Genomic DNA, 16,366 nt, shown 5'->3' on the forward strand with positions numbered 1-16,366 from the left:
AACAGAACACACTTTATTACTGAATATGCGAAAAAGCATGAAGCAATTGTTCAAAATTCACCAAAATTTCACCACAGTGTCTTAAAGCCTTAAAAGTATTGCACACCAAATTTGAAAGCTTTAACCCTTAAAATAACGGAACCGGAGCAGTTTTTACATTTAACCCCTATACAGTCCCAGGTATCTGCTTTGCTGAGACCCAACCAAGCCCAGAGGGGAATACGATACCAAATGACGCCTTCTATAAGCTTTTTCAGTGGTTCTTAGCTCCTCACACATGCATCTGCATGCCTTGCTTTCCAAAAACAACTGCGCATTAGTGGCGCGAAAATGAGGCTCTGCCTATGACTAGAGAAGGCCCCCATCTGAAAAAGGTGTCCATACAGTGCCTGCCGTTTTTTAACAACAATCCCCAAGATTATAATAACTATAAAGAGTTATAATCTGCCAAATATGCTTAGCAAAGTAATCGTTTTAGCCCAGAAAAATGTCTACCAGTTTTTTAAGCCCTTATAAAGCCCTTTATTCTTTTACTTAATCTAAGAAAATGGCTTACCGGTCCCCATAGGGAAAATGACAGCCTTCCAGCATTACAAAGTCTTGTTAGAAATGTGGCCAGTCATACCTCAGGCAGAAAAGTCTGCCAACTGCTTCCCCCAACTGAAGTTACTTCATCTCAACAGTCCTGTGTGGAAACAGCAATCGATTTTAGTAACGTTTGCTAAAATCATCTTCCTCTTACAAACAGAAATCTTCTTCCTTTTCTGTTTCAGAGTAAATAGTACATACCAGCACTATTTTAAAATAACAAACACTTGATTGAAGAATAAAAACTACATTTAAACACCAAAAAACTCTTAGCCATCTCCGTGGAGATGTTGCCTGTGCAACGGCAAAGAGAATGACTGGGGTAGGCGGAGCCTAGGAGGGATCATGTGACCAGCTTTGCTGGGCTCTTTGCCATTTCCTGTTGGGGAGGAGAATATCCCACAAGTAAGGATGACGCCGTGGACCGGACACACCTATGTTGGAGAAAAGGGAGGTAAGAGATGAATCCCTACGACCGATAACAGAGAACCCTTGAAAAGATTTCCCGCGAGAGAAACCATAAAATCAACAGGCGATACTTTCTTCACTTCCCTCTGACAAACACTGTACTCAGAGGAATTGGGCTTCAGAATGCTTAGAAGCACTTATCATAGAAGAAATCATAAAAATCAAGCACAAACTTACTTCACCACCTCCATAGGAGGCAAAGTTTGTAAAACTGAATTGTGGGTGTGGTGAGGGGAGTATTTATAGGCATTTTGAGGTTTGGGAAACTTTGCCCCTCCTGCTAGGATTGTATATCCCATTCGTCACTAGCTCATGGACTCTTGCCAATTACATGAAAGAAAATAAGTGTTTCTTTATTAAGCCTTAAAAGAATACACACACACATATATATATACATATATATATATATATATATATATATATATATATATATACATATATATATATATATATATATATATATACATATATATATATATATACATATATATATATATATATATACATACACACACACACACATACATACATATATATATATATATATATATATATATATATATATATATATATAAATAAAATACTGAAATAAAAAACATGCAGTAAGTCTGACGTATTCTATAAATATTTTCCCCTTGAATATCTTGAAAAATGAAAAGTTCTGAGATTGTGCCAAATATGCAGAGCATTTATCAACCTAATAGGAAGACAGTGGTAAAAGGATAATCCAATTTTTACTGGCTGCAGTATTTATTTAAAATTATACCCAATGCTTAATTTGCATTCCTTAGCGAAGTTTCCCTTTGCAGTGTGCTCCATTACTTTTTATGGGAGGCATCTCGCAACTTGCAGGTACAGTCCCCCACACCTTTTTTTTTTAAATGTTATTTTTTTAAAGGTAATTCCCTGAAAGCCGCCCCTACAAGTGTCAACAAGGTTTTTGATAGCTGACATAGTGAATGTTAGATAATTGGGTCTTATATCACCTTTAAAATCTGTATCTTCCCATGTCTTTTTCCCTCCCGGTGATTCCAAAAAAAAAAAGGAGGAAAGAAAAAGGGATGGATTTATAGAAGAGTATCAATGGTTTCAAAGTTCTGTCTTTGTGCAATATTATGTGATATTATGTGATGCTCTGTTATAGCGCACTTTCTGGGCCAAGAGGTTAAATTGTGCAAACATGACATACTGAATAAAGTATGCAAGACTGTTTTGTTTGTTTTTGTTTCCAAACCCGAAGTCAGAGGAAAAGCAATAAAAAGGAAGCTATATATTTGAGAATAGGATAGGCATGTTAGATTGGAGTTATAGATGAGTAGGGACCATGAGTTAACATACAGAAATGCAAACATGTAAACCACATCTAATGGGCTTCTCATAAAACTGTAGCCATGTTTCAATGGATGATAGTGCTTTATAAACCTATACAAGAATCAAACAAATTACTGTGTATCACTAGCGCTTCAAGCTGAATTACATGATCTAAAAAAATAGTGTTGAAGAAAAAAAAGCCCACTAGTGATGATAAACTTCAATGTTGCTCCAATTTACTACCACTGCTACTCCTCCCGGCACCAACCTACACTTTTCCCCCCAGTGACGCTTCTTCATCTAGGCCAATTGATTTTCTGGCCTTTAAGCGTCAGTTTCAGAGATCCGTAGAAAACAAGCAGCGCAATTGATCCAAGGGGCATGCTGTGTAGGGAGTTGGCCGCATAAAGGCCAGAAAATCAATTTGCCGGATAAAGAAATGTCACCGGGAAAAAAAAAAAGTGGTAAACTTTACGTGCTTTAAGATCAGGTCTGGAATCTAAGCAATATTTTACAGGGACATTCATTGATTACTGTAACTTACTTTTTAATCTTGCTGTGCCATTCTAATACCCTGGCTACCAACTTCAAAACTCTTTTTTTTGTGAGCTAATGATTTCAACTGTTCTACAATCAGTGCTATAGCTACAAAAAAGTGCTGTACGTCTAGAGTGCCGAATGTAGAACAGTTCAAACTGTAAGCTCACAATAAAAAAATAAATTTTTTTTGAAGTGGGCAGCCAGATTGTGGGATATGAGAATGGCACTGCTCCATTAAAAAGTAAGTTACAGTCCATCTTCATTAGAAGTGATCAATTAAAGTCCCAGTAAAATATTACTTGATTTTAAAACATGTAAAGTTTACCATCACTTTAAGTAAATCAGTTCAATAGATCTTGATATATTTAAAAGAATATTGATTATGGCCAAAATCACTGGCTCATATTAATATAATAAAATGCTCTAATTGCGTAGCAACAGCAATATTTCTGCATATTTCACTGCTCCTACAGCCCTGAAAGCAGCTTGCAACAGCTGCTGTATATTAACCCCTTTTTCCCAAACCACAGTCACACAATAAGCGAATACTTCAAAGAATAAAAGCATTCTATATTATTGCATTAAACAGTAAACCTTAAAAATAATGTTATATAATTCTGCACATAGTGCAGAATTATATAACATTATATTAGCCAAACATTTATAAAACATAATTTCCCCTATTAATTTTAAAAAAAAACGCTGTTTCACAGACCCGCTCTCTGCTGAGCGGGTCTGTTATATTTACTCAGCGCATCGGGCCAGCTGTATAGTCACAGCCCGGCCCTACTGCGCCATAAGACTAAGTGCAGCTCGGTCCTGTCAGCGAGCTGCACTTAGTCTTATGGCGCGGTCGGGCCAGGCTGTGACTATACAGCTGGCCCGATGCGCTGAGTAAATATAACAGACCCGCTCAGCAGAGAGCGGGTCTGTGAAACAGCGTTTTTTTTTAAATTAATAGGGGAAATTATGTTTTATAAATGTTTGGCTAATATAATGTTATATAATTCTGCACTATGTGCAGAATTATATAACATTATTTTTAAAGGTTTACTGACACTTTAACATTGTCCCTTTAAATCTAAATGTTTTACTTGTTGTGAAATGTGTTTAGGTCCTAAGAGTAGTTCTTTTCAAGTCGTCCTTGCATGCAGCGTTTGGGGAGGGGACAAAATTTAAATACATTTAATTTGATTTGAACAACAGACCTTTAGAGACTCAATCACACCTTCCTGCTGTATCTAACAGCTTAAAACTTTCTTCATTTCTCTCTCAAATCATTTTGCTCTCTCTTACAAAGGCTTCTCTGTTCTGATTTCTTTATGCCCATCTGTAATAACCATATATCTATATCTACATGGATTGGTTTTAGGCTGAATGGTTATGTCTGTTTCTCCTTCTGAATCTGCATAGCGCTCAACAAGCTAAGATCACGCATAAAACAGTGTCTTGTAATGAGTGTGGCTATCAGATTTGTGTTCTCACAACAGACCTAACAGGACATAATGCCTGATGTGGTAGTTTTAGCAGATTTTGAAAAGAAAAAAAAAGGGGGGGTTTAAAATGTAATAATGGTAAATATACTGTATTTTTGTACTACAGCTAGAGTACATTTCAGAAGTTTTACATTAAGAAAAATGTAAGGGCTCATTTATGCAGCAGCTTCGGAGCTCACAAGCCTGCAACCACAATTTAAGAAGCATCCGCCATATAAAAAAGTCAATAAGATTTTAAATGATAAAATGCAGCGTGCAAATGAACAAAAAACAAATTTGTTATCGGTTTCATGAAACAGATTTTTGCATGTAAGTGATGCACAAAGTATGTTGTGGAAATTGGCATACAGCAGAAGTTTTGTTTAGTTTGCAAGAAACATACGTCAATACGGTTGTAAACAATGTATAACATCTGGTCAACAGAACTGCAGGGTGATATTACCTAAAACGGATCTGTTCATCCTAAACAGGTTGGGGCATAACTCTACCAATACCATCATGGAAACACATTCTGACAATAGGGGTTGTACTCACCTGCTACCTCCACGATTTGATGACGAGCAATGTCATAGTAAGGGTCATCCCAACGCAAGTGTGACACAGGGTCAGGAGAAACTTTTGAGTCGTCAGCTGCCAATAGGAAAAACAACAAGTTTCTATGAGTATGTGAACTATTCAGGTAAATGAGAAAAGAAGATTCCCAGAGAAAATCCAAAGCCATCTGATAAAAGGAGCACTATCCTTGCTTACACTAAATAGACACTATAGACAGACAGTTAAAGGGGCATTATAGTGTTAAAATAACATGTTCTAATGGGTTCGAGCATATAATTTTAACACAAGCGATGCTGTAATATGTGTTTAACCCATGCAAAGGATCCCAAGCGTAAACTGCGACTAGCACTGCTAATTGGATCAGCGACTGTTTCCGCTTCAAACCAGAGGTGCTGTGCAGATCCTGAGTGGGATTTCAAATATTTGTTTAACCCCTTTGTGGAGTTAAATGCATAGAGGTATTGCTAGTGTTAAAATTGCATGCTGTAAGGGATTAGGAGTATGTCATTTTAACACTATAATGGACCTTTAAGCTTTTAAAAGGGAGATTAAAAACACCTCTTCCTTTAAAGGATAAAATCCCAAAAATTCTCTTTTGTTATTCTGAGAGATCATACAATTTAAAAAAAAGTTTCCAATTTACTTCTATTCTCAAATGATCTTCGTTCCCATGGTATTCTTTGTTGAAAAGATACTGAACATCTAGTGTTCTTGCTAATGTATAACATTCTTGCAAAACTGCTGCTCCTTAACTTTTTTCAAAAAAAGATTCCAAGAAAAAGAAGATTTTTTTTATTTTTAGTAAAAGTAAATTAGAAAGTGGTTTAAAAAATGTCATGCTCTATATGAATCATGAAATATTTTTTTGTTTTTCACATCCCTTTAGTGTACAAATGTATGCAAGTTATAAAATGGTCAACACAGAGCAAAGGCCAGTGCATCATGAAATTATTGGGCTAAGGGCAGGGCTTTCCACCTAGAACACAAAAACAAAGGTCACCTGACTTGGGGTAATCCTGGACATCATCAGGGGGCCAGTTTTTGTCATCAAGAGAAGCCAATTTCAGCTGGTCCAGGAACTGATTTGTTTCATCCTTCTCCAAGTCATCATGGAGGTCTGAGAGAGGGTCTGAAGCCATGATGGAATCTATAAGAAGGCAAGTATAAAGAAGAGAATTCAGCACCAGCGTTACCTGTGCTAGCTGCTGGGCTTCACACCAAGGCCCCAGAAATACTTTCAGTTCAAAAATGCAGCAGCACCAGTGCAATAGTTTCAAAAATGTATTCAAGTGCAAGAAACAATGCAATGTTTTGGACACCATTGTCAATCATGCAAACATTTATACAAATGGTGTTCACTTAAGTACCCTTCACATAGCTCCACCTATGCTGACATCACAGTTTAACTGTTCTGAACATTTCTTAACATTTAAAGTAACAGTACACATTTATAAAAATATAATTTATGCTTACCTGATAAATTCATTTCTCCTGTAGTGTAGTCAGTCCACGGGTCATCCATTACTTATGGGATTATATCTCCTCCCTAACAGGAAGTGCAAGAGGATCACCCAAGCAGAGCTGCTATATAGCTCCTCCCCTCTACGTCATATCCAGTCATTCGACCGAAACCATACGAGAAAGGAGAAACTATAGGGTGCAGTGGTGACTGGAGTTTAATTAAAATTTAGACCTGCCGTAAAAAACAGGGCGGGCCGTGGACTGACTACACTACAGGAGAAATGAATTTATCAGGTAAGCATAAATTATATTTTCTCCTGTTAAGTGTAGTCAGTCCACGGGTCATCCATTACTTATGGGATACCAATACCAAAGCTAAAAGTACACGGATGACGGGAGGGACAGGCAGGATCTTTACACGGAAGGAACCACTGCCTGTAGAACCTTTCTCCCAAAAACAGCCTCCGAAGAAGCAAAAGTGTCAAATTTTGAAAATTTTGAAAAAGTGTGAAGTGAAGACCAAGTTGCAGCCTTGCAAATCTGTTCAACAGAGGCCTCATTCTTAAAGGCCCAAGTGGAAGCTACAGCTCTAGTAGAATGAGCTGTAATCCTTTCAGGAGGCTGCTGTCCAGCAGTCTCATAGGCTAAACGTATTATGCTACGAAGCCAAAAAGAGAGAGAGGTAGCCGAAGCTTTTTGACCTCTCCTCTGTCCAGAATAAACGACAAACAGGGAAGAAGTTTGACGAAAATCTTTAGTTGCCTGCAAATAAAATTTCAGGGCACGGACGACGTCCGAGATTGTGCAAAAGTCGTTCCTTCTTTGAAGAAGGGTTAGGGCACAATGATGGAACAACAATCTCTTGATTGATATTCTTGTTAGTGACTACCTTAGGTAAGAACCCAGGTTTAGTACGCAGAAATACCTTGTCTGAATGAAAAATCAGGTAAGGAGAATCACAATGTAAGGCCGATAACTCAGAGACTCTTCGAGCCGAGGAAATAGCCATTAAAAACAGAACTTTCCAAGATAACAGCTTGATATCGATGGAATGAAGGGGTTCAAACGGAACACCTTGCAGAACGTTAAGAACTAAGTTTAAGCTCCACGGCGGAGCAACAGTCTTAAACACAGGCTTAATCCTAGTCAAAGCCTGACAAAAAGCCTGAACGTCTGGAACTTCTGCCAGACGTTTGTGTAAAAGGATAGACAGACAGAGCTGAAATCTGTCCCTTTAACGAACTAGCAGATAAACCCTTTTCTAAACCTTCTTGTAGAAAAGACAATATCCTAGGAATCCTAACCTTACTCCATGAGTAACTCTTGGATTCACACCAATATAAGTATTTACGCCATATTTTATGGTAAATTTTCCTGGTAACAGGTTTCCTAGCCTATATTAAGGTATCAATCACTGACTCAGAGAATCCACGCTTTGATAGAATCAAGCGTTCAATCTCCATGCAGTCAGCCTCAGAGAAATTAGATTTGGATGTTTGAAAGGACCCTGAATCAGAAGGTCCTGTCTCAGAGGCAGAGACCATGGTGGACAGGACGACATGTCCACTAGATCTGCATACCAGGTCCTGCGTGGCCACGCAGGCGCTATTAGAATCACCGATGCTCTCTCCTGTTTGATCCTGGCAATCAATCGAGGAAGCATCGGGAAAGGTGGAAACACATAAGCCATGTTGAAGACCCAAGGTGCTGTCAGAGCATCTATCAGTACCGCTCCCGGGTCCCTGGACCTGGATCCGTAACAAGGAAGCTTGGCGTTCTGGTGAGACGCCATGAGATCCAGATCTGGTTTGCCCCAAAGATGAAGCAGTTGGGCAAACACCTCCGGATGAAGTTCCCACTCCCCCGGATGAAAGGTCTGGCGACTTAGAAAATCCGCCTCCCAGTTCTCCACGCCTGGGATGTGGATCGCTGACAGGTGGCAAGAGTGAGACTCTGCCCAGCGAATTATCTTTGAGACTTCCATCATCGCTAGGGAACTCCTTGTTCCTCCTTGATGGTTGATGTAAGCCACAGTCGTGATGTTGTCCGACTGAAACCTGATGAACCTCAGAGTTGCTAACTGAGGCCAAGCCAGAAGAGCATTGAAAATTGCTCTTAATTCCAGAATGTTTATTGGAAGGAGTCTCTCCTCCTGAGTCCATGATCCCTGAGCCTTCAGGGAATTCCAGACTGCGCCCCAACCTAGAAGGCTGGCGTCCGTTGTTACAATCGTCCAATCTGGCCTGCGGAAGGGCATCCCCTTGGACAGATGTGGCCGAGAAAGCCACCATAGAAGAGAATCTCTGGTCTCTTGATCCAGATTTAGCAGAGGGGACAAATCTGAGTAATCCCCATTCCACTGACTTAGCATGCACAATTGCAGCGGTCTGAGATGCAGGCGCGCAAATGGTACTATGTCCATTGCCGCTACCATTAAGCCGATTACCTCCATGCACTGAGCCACTGACGGGTGTTGAATGGAATGAAGGACACGGCAAGCATTTAGAAGTTTTGATAACCTGTCCTCCGTCAGGTAAATTTTCATTTCTACAGAATCTATAAGAGTCCCTAGAAAGGGAACTCTTGTGAGTGGCAATAGAGAACTCTTTTCTACGTTCACCTTCCACCCATGCGACCTTAGAAATGCCAGAACTAACTCTGTATGAGACTTGGCAGTTTGGAAACTTGACGCTTGTATCAGAATGTCGTCTAGGTACGGAGCTACCGCTATGCCTCGCGGTCTTAGTACCGCCAGAAGAGAGCCCAGAACCTTTGTAAAGATTCTTGGAGCCGTAGCTAACCCGAAGGGAAGAGCTACAAACTGGTAATGCCTGTTTAGGAAGGCAAATCTTAGATACCGGTAATGATCCTTGTGAATCGGTATGTGAAGGTAGGCATCCTTTAAATCCACTGTGGTCATGTACTGACCCCCTTGGATCATGGGTAAGATGGTTCGAATAGTTTCCATTTTGAACGATGGAACTCTTAGGAATTTGTTTAGGATCTTTAAGTCCAAGATTGGTCTGAAGGTTCCCTCTTTTTTGGGAACCACAAACAGATTTGAATAGAATCCTTGCCCGTGTTCCGACCGCGGAACTGGGTGGATCACTCCCATTAGTAAGAGGTCTTGTACACAGCGTAGAAACGCCTCTTTCTTTATCTGGTTTGCTGATAACCTTGAAAGATGAAATCTCCCTTGTGGAGGAGAAGCTTTGAAGTCCAGAAGATATCCCCGAGATATGATCTCCAACGCCCAGGGATCCTGGACATCTCTTGTCCAAGCCTGGGCGAAGAGAGAAAATCTGCCCCCCACTAGATCCGTTTCCGGATCGGGGGCCCTCACTTCATGCTGTCTTAGGGGAAGCAGCAGGTTTTCTGGCCTGCTTGCCCTTGTTCCAGGACTGGTTAGGTTTCCAGCCCTGTCTGTAGCGAGCAACAGTTCCTTCCTGTCTTGGAGCGGAGGAAGTTGATGCTGCTCCTGCCTTGAAGTTACAAAAGGCACGAAAATTAGACTGTTTAGCCTTTGGTTTGGCCCTGTCTTGAGGCAGGGCATGGCCCTTACCTCCAGTAATGTCAGCGATAATTTCCTTCAAGCCGGGCCCGAATAATGTCTGCCCTTTGAAAGGAATATTAAGCAATTTAGATTTAGAAGTCACATCAGCTGACCAGGATTTAAGCCACAGCGCTCTGCGCGCTTGAATGGCGAATCCGGAGTTTTTAGCCGTAAGTTTGGTTAAGTGTACTACGGCATCAGAAATAAATGAATTAGCTAGCTTAAGGGCTTTAAGCTTGTTCATAATCTCATCCAATGGAGCTGTGCTAAGGGTCTCTTCCAGAGACTCAAACCAGAATGCCGCCGCAGCAGTGACAGGCGCGATGCCTGCAAGGGGTTGTAATATAAAACCTTGCTGAACAAACATTTTCTTAAGGTAACCCTCTAACTTTTTATCCATTGGATCTGAAAAAGCACAGCTATCCTCCACCGGGATAGTGGTGCGCTTAGCCAGAGTAGAAACTGCTCCTTCCACCTTAGGGACCGTCTGCCATAGGTCCCGTGTGGTGGCGTCTATTGGAAACATTTTTCTAAATATAGGAGGGGGTGAAAAGAGCACACCGGGTCTATCCCACTCCTTGTTAACAATTTCTGTAAGCCTTTTAGGTATAGGAAAAACGTCAGTACACGCCGGTACCGCAAAATATTTATCCAGCCTACATACTTTCTCTGGAATTGCAACTGTGTTACAATCATTCAGAGCCGCTAATACCTCCCCTAGTAATACACGGAGGTTCTCAAGCTTAAATTTAAAATTTGAAATGTCTGAATCCAGTTTACTTGGATCAGATCCGTCATCCACAGAATGAAGCTCTCCGTCCTCATGTTCTGCAAATTGTGACGCAGTATCAGACATGGCTCTATTATTATCAGCGCACTCTGTTCTTACCCCAGAGTGATCGCGTTTACCTCTTAATTCTGGCAATTTAGATAGTACTTCAGTCATAACATTAGCCATGTCTTGCAAAGTGATTTGTATGGGCCGCCACGATGTACTTGGCGCCACAATATCACGCACCTCCTGAGCGGGAGGCGAAGGTACTGACACGTGAGGAGAGTTAGTCGGCATAACTTCCCCCTCGTTGTCTGGTGATATTTTTTTTAACATATAAAGTTTGACTTTTATTCAAAGTAACATCTATACATTGAGTGCACAAATTTCTATTGGGCTCCACATTGGCCTTTAAACATAATGAACAAACAGATTCATTTGTGTCAGACATGTTTAAACAGACTAGCAATAACACTAGCAAGCTTGGAAAAAAACTTTTAAATAAATTTACAAGCCATATAAAAAACGCTACTGCGCTTTTAAGAAAACATAAAAATGTGACACAGTTGAATTAACAATTATTATTATTATTATTATCGGTTATTTGTAGATCGCCAACAGATTCCGCAGCGCTATAAACAAAAGGGGGAGTACAACAAAACAATTATAGGGTAGAGGGCCCTGCCAAGAGTTGCACTGTTGTAGTCAGCTCTTAAGAAGGTGATCTACAAACAGCTGGACTTTTAGGCTTACATGCTAAGAGGGTTCAGGGGATTGCAGTGGAGGAGAGGAACTAGTATTAGGAAGGGTTAGCGTAGGTTGTATGCGTCCCTGAACAGTAGAGTCTTTAGGGAGCACTTGAAGCTTTTAAAACTAGAAGAGAGTCTTGTGGAGCGAGGCAGAGAGTTCCACAAGATGGGAGCCAGTCTGGAGAAGTCCTGTAAACGGGAGTGTGATGAGGTGACAAGAGAGGAGGAGAGTAGGAGGTCATGAGCAGAGCGAAGGGGACGGGAGGGAGAGTATCTGGAGACAAGGTCTGAGATGTAGGGGGGAGCAGTGCAGTTGAGGGCTTTGTATGTAAGAGTGAGAGTTTTGTGTTTGATCCTAGAGGCAAGAGGAAGCCAGTGAAGGGATTGGCAGAGAGGCGCAGCAGATGAAGAGCGACGTGTAAGGAAGATGAGTCTGGCAGAGGCATTCATTATGGATTGTAAAGGAGCTAGACGGCAGGTGGGGAGACCAGAGAGGACAGAGTTGCAGTAATCAAGGCGGGAAAGAATGAGAGAGTGGATTAAAATCTTAGTTGTGTCTTGTGTAAGGAAGTGTCTAATTTTAGAGATGTTTTTAAGGTGGAAGCGGCAGGCTGTAGCCAAGGACTGAATGTGAGGAGTGAAGGAAAGATCTGAGTCAAATGTGACCCCCGAGACATCGGGCATGCGAGGTAGGGGTAATGATGGAGTTGTCGACAGTTATAGAGATATTAGGGGTGGAGATTTTGGAAGAAGGGGGGAAAATGAGGAGCTCAGTTTTGGAGAGATTTAGCTTGAGGTAGTGAGAGGACATCCAGGAAGAGATGTGAGAAAGACAGTTAGTGACACGGGTTAGCAAGGAAGGAGATAGTTCTGGTGCAGAGAAGTAGATTTGGGTGTCATCGGCATACAAATGATATTGGAAACCGTGGGACTTAATTAGGGAACCTAGTGATGACGTATAGATTGAGAAGAGAAGGGGACCGAGGACAGAGCCTTGCGGTACTCCGACAGAAAGTGGTGACGGGGCAGAGGAGGCCCCAGAGAAGGCTACACTGAAGGTACGGTTTGACAGGTAGGAAGAGAGCCACGAAAGGGCTGTGTCACAGATGCCGAAGGATTGGAGGGTTTGGAGCAAAAGAGGGTGGTCGACAGTGTCAAAGGCTGCGGACAGATCAAGGAGGATAAGCAGAGAGAAGTGGCCTTTTGATTTAGCTGTAAGTAGGTCGTTGGTGACCTTAACAATAGCTGTCTCTGTGGAGTGATAGGGACGAAATCCAGATTGCAGCGGGTCAAGAAGGGAGTTTAACGTAAGGAAATGGGATAGGCGTGCATATACTAGTTTTTCGAGAAGCTTTGAAGCAAGAGGGAGGAGAGAAATTGGGCGGTAGTTGGATGGGGAGGTAGGATCAAGGGAAGGTTTTTTGAGGATAGGTGTGACCAGTGCGTGTTTCATTGATGAGGGAAATGTACCAGTGCTGAGGGAGAGGTTGAAAATGTGTGTTAGTATAGGGGTAAGGGTAGCAGAGAGAGAGGGGAGCAGATGTGAGGGGATAGGGTCAAGGGGACAGGTAGTGAGGTGAGAGCGCAGTATAAGTGCTGAAACTTCGTCCTCAGTAACAGGGGAGAATGAACTAAGTTTCAGGTTATGAGGGTTGTGGTTGAGTGAGAGTATTTGAGGGGGGGAGAGAATGGAATTGTGTTGAGAACTGATTTCATGTCTGATGGAATCAATTTTGTTAATGAAGTGACTGGCAAAGTCTTGAGCTGACAGAGAAGTTGTATGAGGAAGTGGAGGAGGGCGGAGGAGAGTATTGAAAGTGGAGAACAGACGTTTTGGGTTTGAAGAAAGATTAGAGATAAGAGTAGAGAAGTAGTGTTGCTTGTGGAGATTAAGGGCAGAGTAGTAGGAGTTCAAGATGAATTTGTAATGAAGAAAATCAGCTGAACTCCGTGATTTCCTCCAATGCCGTTCAGCAGTACGGGAACATCTGCGTAGGTACCGTGTCAGAGGAGTATGCCAGGGCTGGGGATGAGTGTGTGATTTCCTAGCAGTGGTAAGAGGGGCGAGATTGTCAAGGACGGATATAAGGGTGGAATTATAGTGGCGGATAGATTGTTCAGGGCAGGAAAAGGAGGAGAAGGATGAGAGGAGCGGTTGAAGGGAATTAGCAAGTTGTTGCTGATCTAAAGACCTAATGCTTCTGTGAAGTTTGGTGTAAGGAGTAGAAGGTGGGAGAGTTGTAGGAAGGGATGATATGTTGCAGGTAAGGAGATGGTGGTCAGAAAGAGGAAAAGGGAAGTTTGAGAAGTTTGAGAGAGTGCATCGATAGCTAAAGATCAGGTCAAGGGAGTGACCGTCTTTGTGAGTGGGAGAATCAGTCCATGACCCAAATATGTTAAAACAACCAAATTTTAACAGAAAATGTATAAAGTTAGCAGAGGATTGCACCCACCAGCAAAAGGATGATTAACCCCTTAATACCCAAAACGGATAACAGTTAAAATAATAAACGTTTTTATCACAGTCAAACACACTGTCACAGGTCTGCTGTGACTGATTACCTCCCTCAAAACTAGTTTTGGAGACCCCTGGGCTCTGTAGAGACGTCCTGGATCATGGAGGAAGAAATAGGAAGACTGTGACTAAATTTTTACTGCGCAATAAAGCGCTAAAAAAGGCCCCTCCCAGTCATATTACAACAGTGGGGAAGCTCAGTAAACTGTTTTTATTCAGAAAAAAACGACAGCCAAGTGGTAAAAATCATGCCCATAAAGTTTTATCACCAAGTACCACAGAAAAAACGATTAACATGCCAGTAAACGTTTTAAAAATTGAAAATTATGAAGTGTTATTAATAAGCCTGCTGCTAGTCGCTTTCACTGCAGTGCAGGCTCAAATATTACTTTAATATTGACAGTATTTTCTTAGTGAAATTCCATTCCCCAGAAATACCTCAGAGTATACATACATACATATCAGCCTGATACCAGTCGCTACTACTGCATTTAAGGCTGCACTTACATTACATCGGTATTAGCAGTATTTTCTCAGTCAATTCCATTCCTTAGAAAATAATTTACTGCACATACCTCCTTGCAGGTGGGCCATGCATGCTATCCCCTGTTCTGAAGTTACCTCACTCCTCAGAATGGCCGAGAACAGCAAGTGGATCTTAGTTATGACCGCTAAGATCATAGACAAACTCAGGTAGATTCTTCTTCTAATGCTGCCTGAGAACAAACAACACACTCTGGTGCCGTTTAAAATAACAAACTTTTGATTGAAGAAATAAAAACTAAGTTTAACACACCACAGTCCTCTCACACGTCCTATCTTTAGTTAGGTGCAAGAGAATGACTGGGTATGATGTAGAGGGGAGGAGCTATATAGCAGCTCTGCTTGGGTGATCCTCTTGCACTTCCTGTTAGGGAGGAGATATAATCCCATAAGTAATGGATGACCCGTGGACTGACTACACTTAACAGGAGAAAACATAGTCAAATCCCAGTCCTTGTTCATTCCATACGGGGGCGGGGCCCTAGTTTTCAATTGGTAAATCCAAAAAGATATCCTTTGAGTCTTTTTTTCCTTGTCCCCTCCACGTCTATCTATTGGAATGTGCTCAATAACCTGGAATCTTAACTGACTTATTGAGTGACCAGCCTCCTTAAAGTGACATGCTACTAGGGACTATGCACTACTGGGAGCTAGTTGCCAAAAAAAACCCACCGACTTCAGCTCAGCATTTAAGCTGCCGCCCTCAGAGCTCGGTGAGTACGATTGACTACTGCCCGCGCTGCAAACACACTGCTGTCCCACTCACTGACTACACATGCAGTCACGAGCCAATTAAGGAGATTACACGTGCAGTCAGGAGCCAATGTTCCGCCAATGGGGATAGTTTCAGTTCCCACTAGGTATCAATCACGTGTCAATCATGTGATATGCCTAGCAGGCAGGCGCAAAGTCAGAAACCAAAAAAAAAATAAAAAATTTGTGCTGAAGCAGGGACACACCTACACACTGCTGCCGACACACAAGTGTGTCCCGACACACAGTTTGGAAAGCACTGCTATATAGGTTTGTCTAATGGTTCTCTCTGTGCCAATGTCTGATCTAATCAATTGATCCCTCAGACTTTGGTGGTTTCTGAAATTCTATTACATCTGGGTTACTATGTTTCACAATATTCCAGTGTTTGTTAATAATTTGTATAATTTTCTTACTTGATTTGTTAAATTTGGATACAAATATTACTCTGAGACTTGTTTCTTTTTAGTTGAATTAGTCTGCAAAGCTGCTTTTAGTATTTCTAATGCTATTTTTTTCTCTTTGTCAATTAAGTCTTCTGGATACCCTCTCTCCTTAAAGGGACACTGAACCCAATTTTTTTCTTTCATGATTCAGAAAGAGCATGAAATTGTAAGCAATTTTCTAATTTACTCCTATTATCAACTTTTCTTCGTTCTCTTACTATCTTTATTTTAAAAAGCAGGAATGTGAATCTTAGCAGCCAGCCCATTTTAGGTTCAGAACCATGGATAGCGCTTGCTTGTTGGAGGCTTACATTAACCCACCAAAAAGGAAGCATAACCCAGGTTCTCAACCAAAAATGGGCCGGCTCCTATGAATAACATTCCTGCTTTTTAAATAAAGATAGCAAGAAAAACGAAGAAAAATTGATTACAGGAGTAAAGTTAGAACGTTGCTTAAAATTACATGCTCTATCTGAATCATGAAAGAAAAAAAATTGGGTTTAGTGTTCCTTTAAATCGATCAGTCATTTCATCAAGATTTTTCTGCAAAAGATTCCTGTTAGAAACTATTCTGCATACTCTCAGAAATTGACTCTTTAGAATTTAGTTTTTTTAA

At 41.2% G+C, this 16,366-nt stretch overlaps 1 protein-coding gene across 3 annotated transcripts in view; it reads right to left on the bottom strand.

The window, feature by feature from the left end:
• The window catches only part of ARHGAP1 (Rho GTPase activating protein 1), a 169,522-nt gene that overhangs the window by 28,713 nt on the left and 124,443 nt on the right, over positions 1 to 16,366 (bottom strand). For all 3 annotated transcript variants that reach the window (XM_053720308.1, XM_053720307.1, XM_053720309.1), the window contains 2 exons: positions 5,959 to 6,105; positions 4,938 to 5,033 (listed from right to left, as the gene is read on the bottom strand). In XM_053720308.1, the coding sequence (XP_053576283.1) occupies positions 4,938 to 5,033; positions 5,959 to 6,097 (235 nt within the window). In that variant the 5' untranslated portion in view covers positions 6,098 to 6,105. The remainder of the gene's footprint in view (positions 1 to 4,937; positions 5,034 to 5,958; positions 6,106 to 16,366) is intronic.

Source organism: Bombina bombina, chromosome 7 (genome assembly GCF_027579735.1).
Source record: "Bombina bombina isolate aBomBom1 chromosome 7, aBomBom1.pri, whole genome shotgun sequence".
Classification (NCBI taxonomy): domain Eukaryota; kingdom Metazoa; phylum Chordata; class Amphibia; order Anura; family Bombinatoridae; genus Bombina; species Bombina bombina.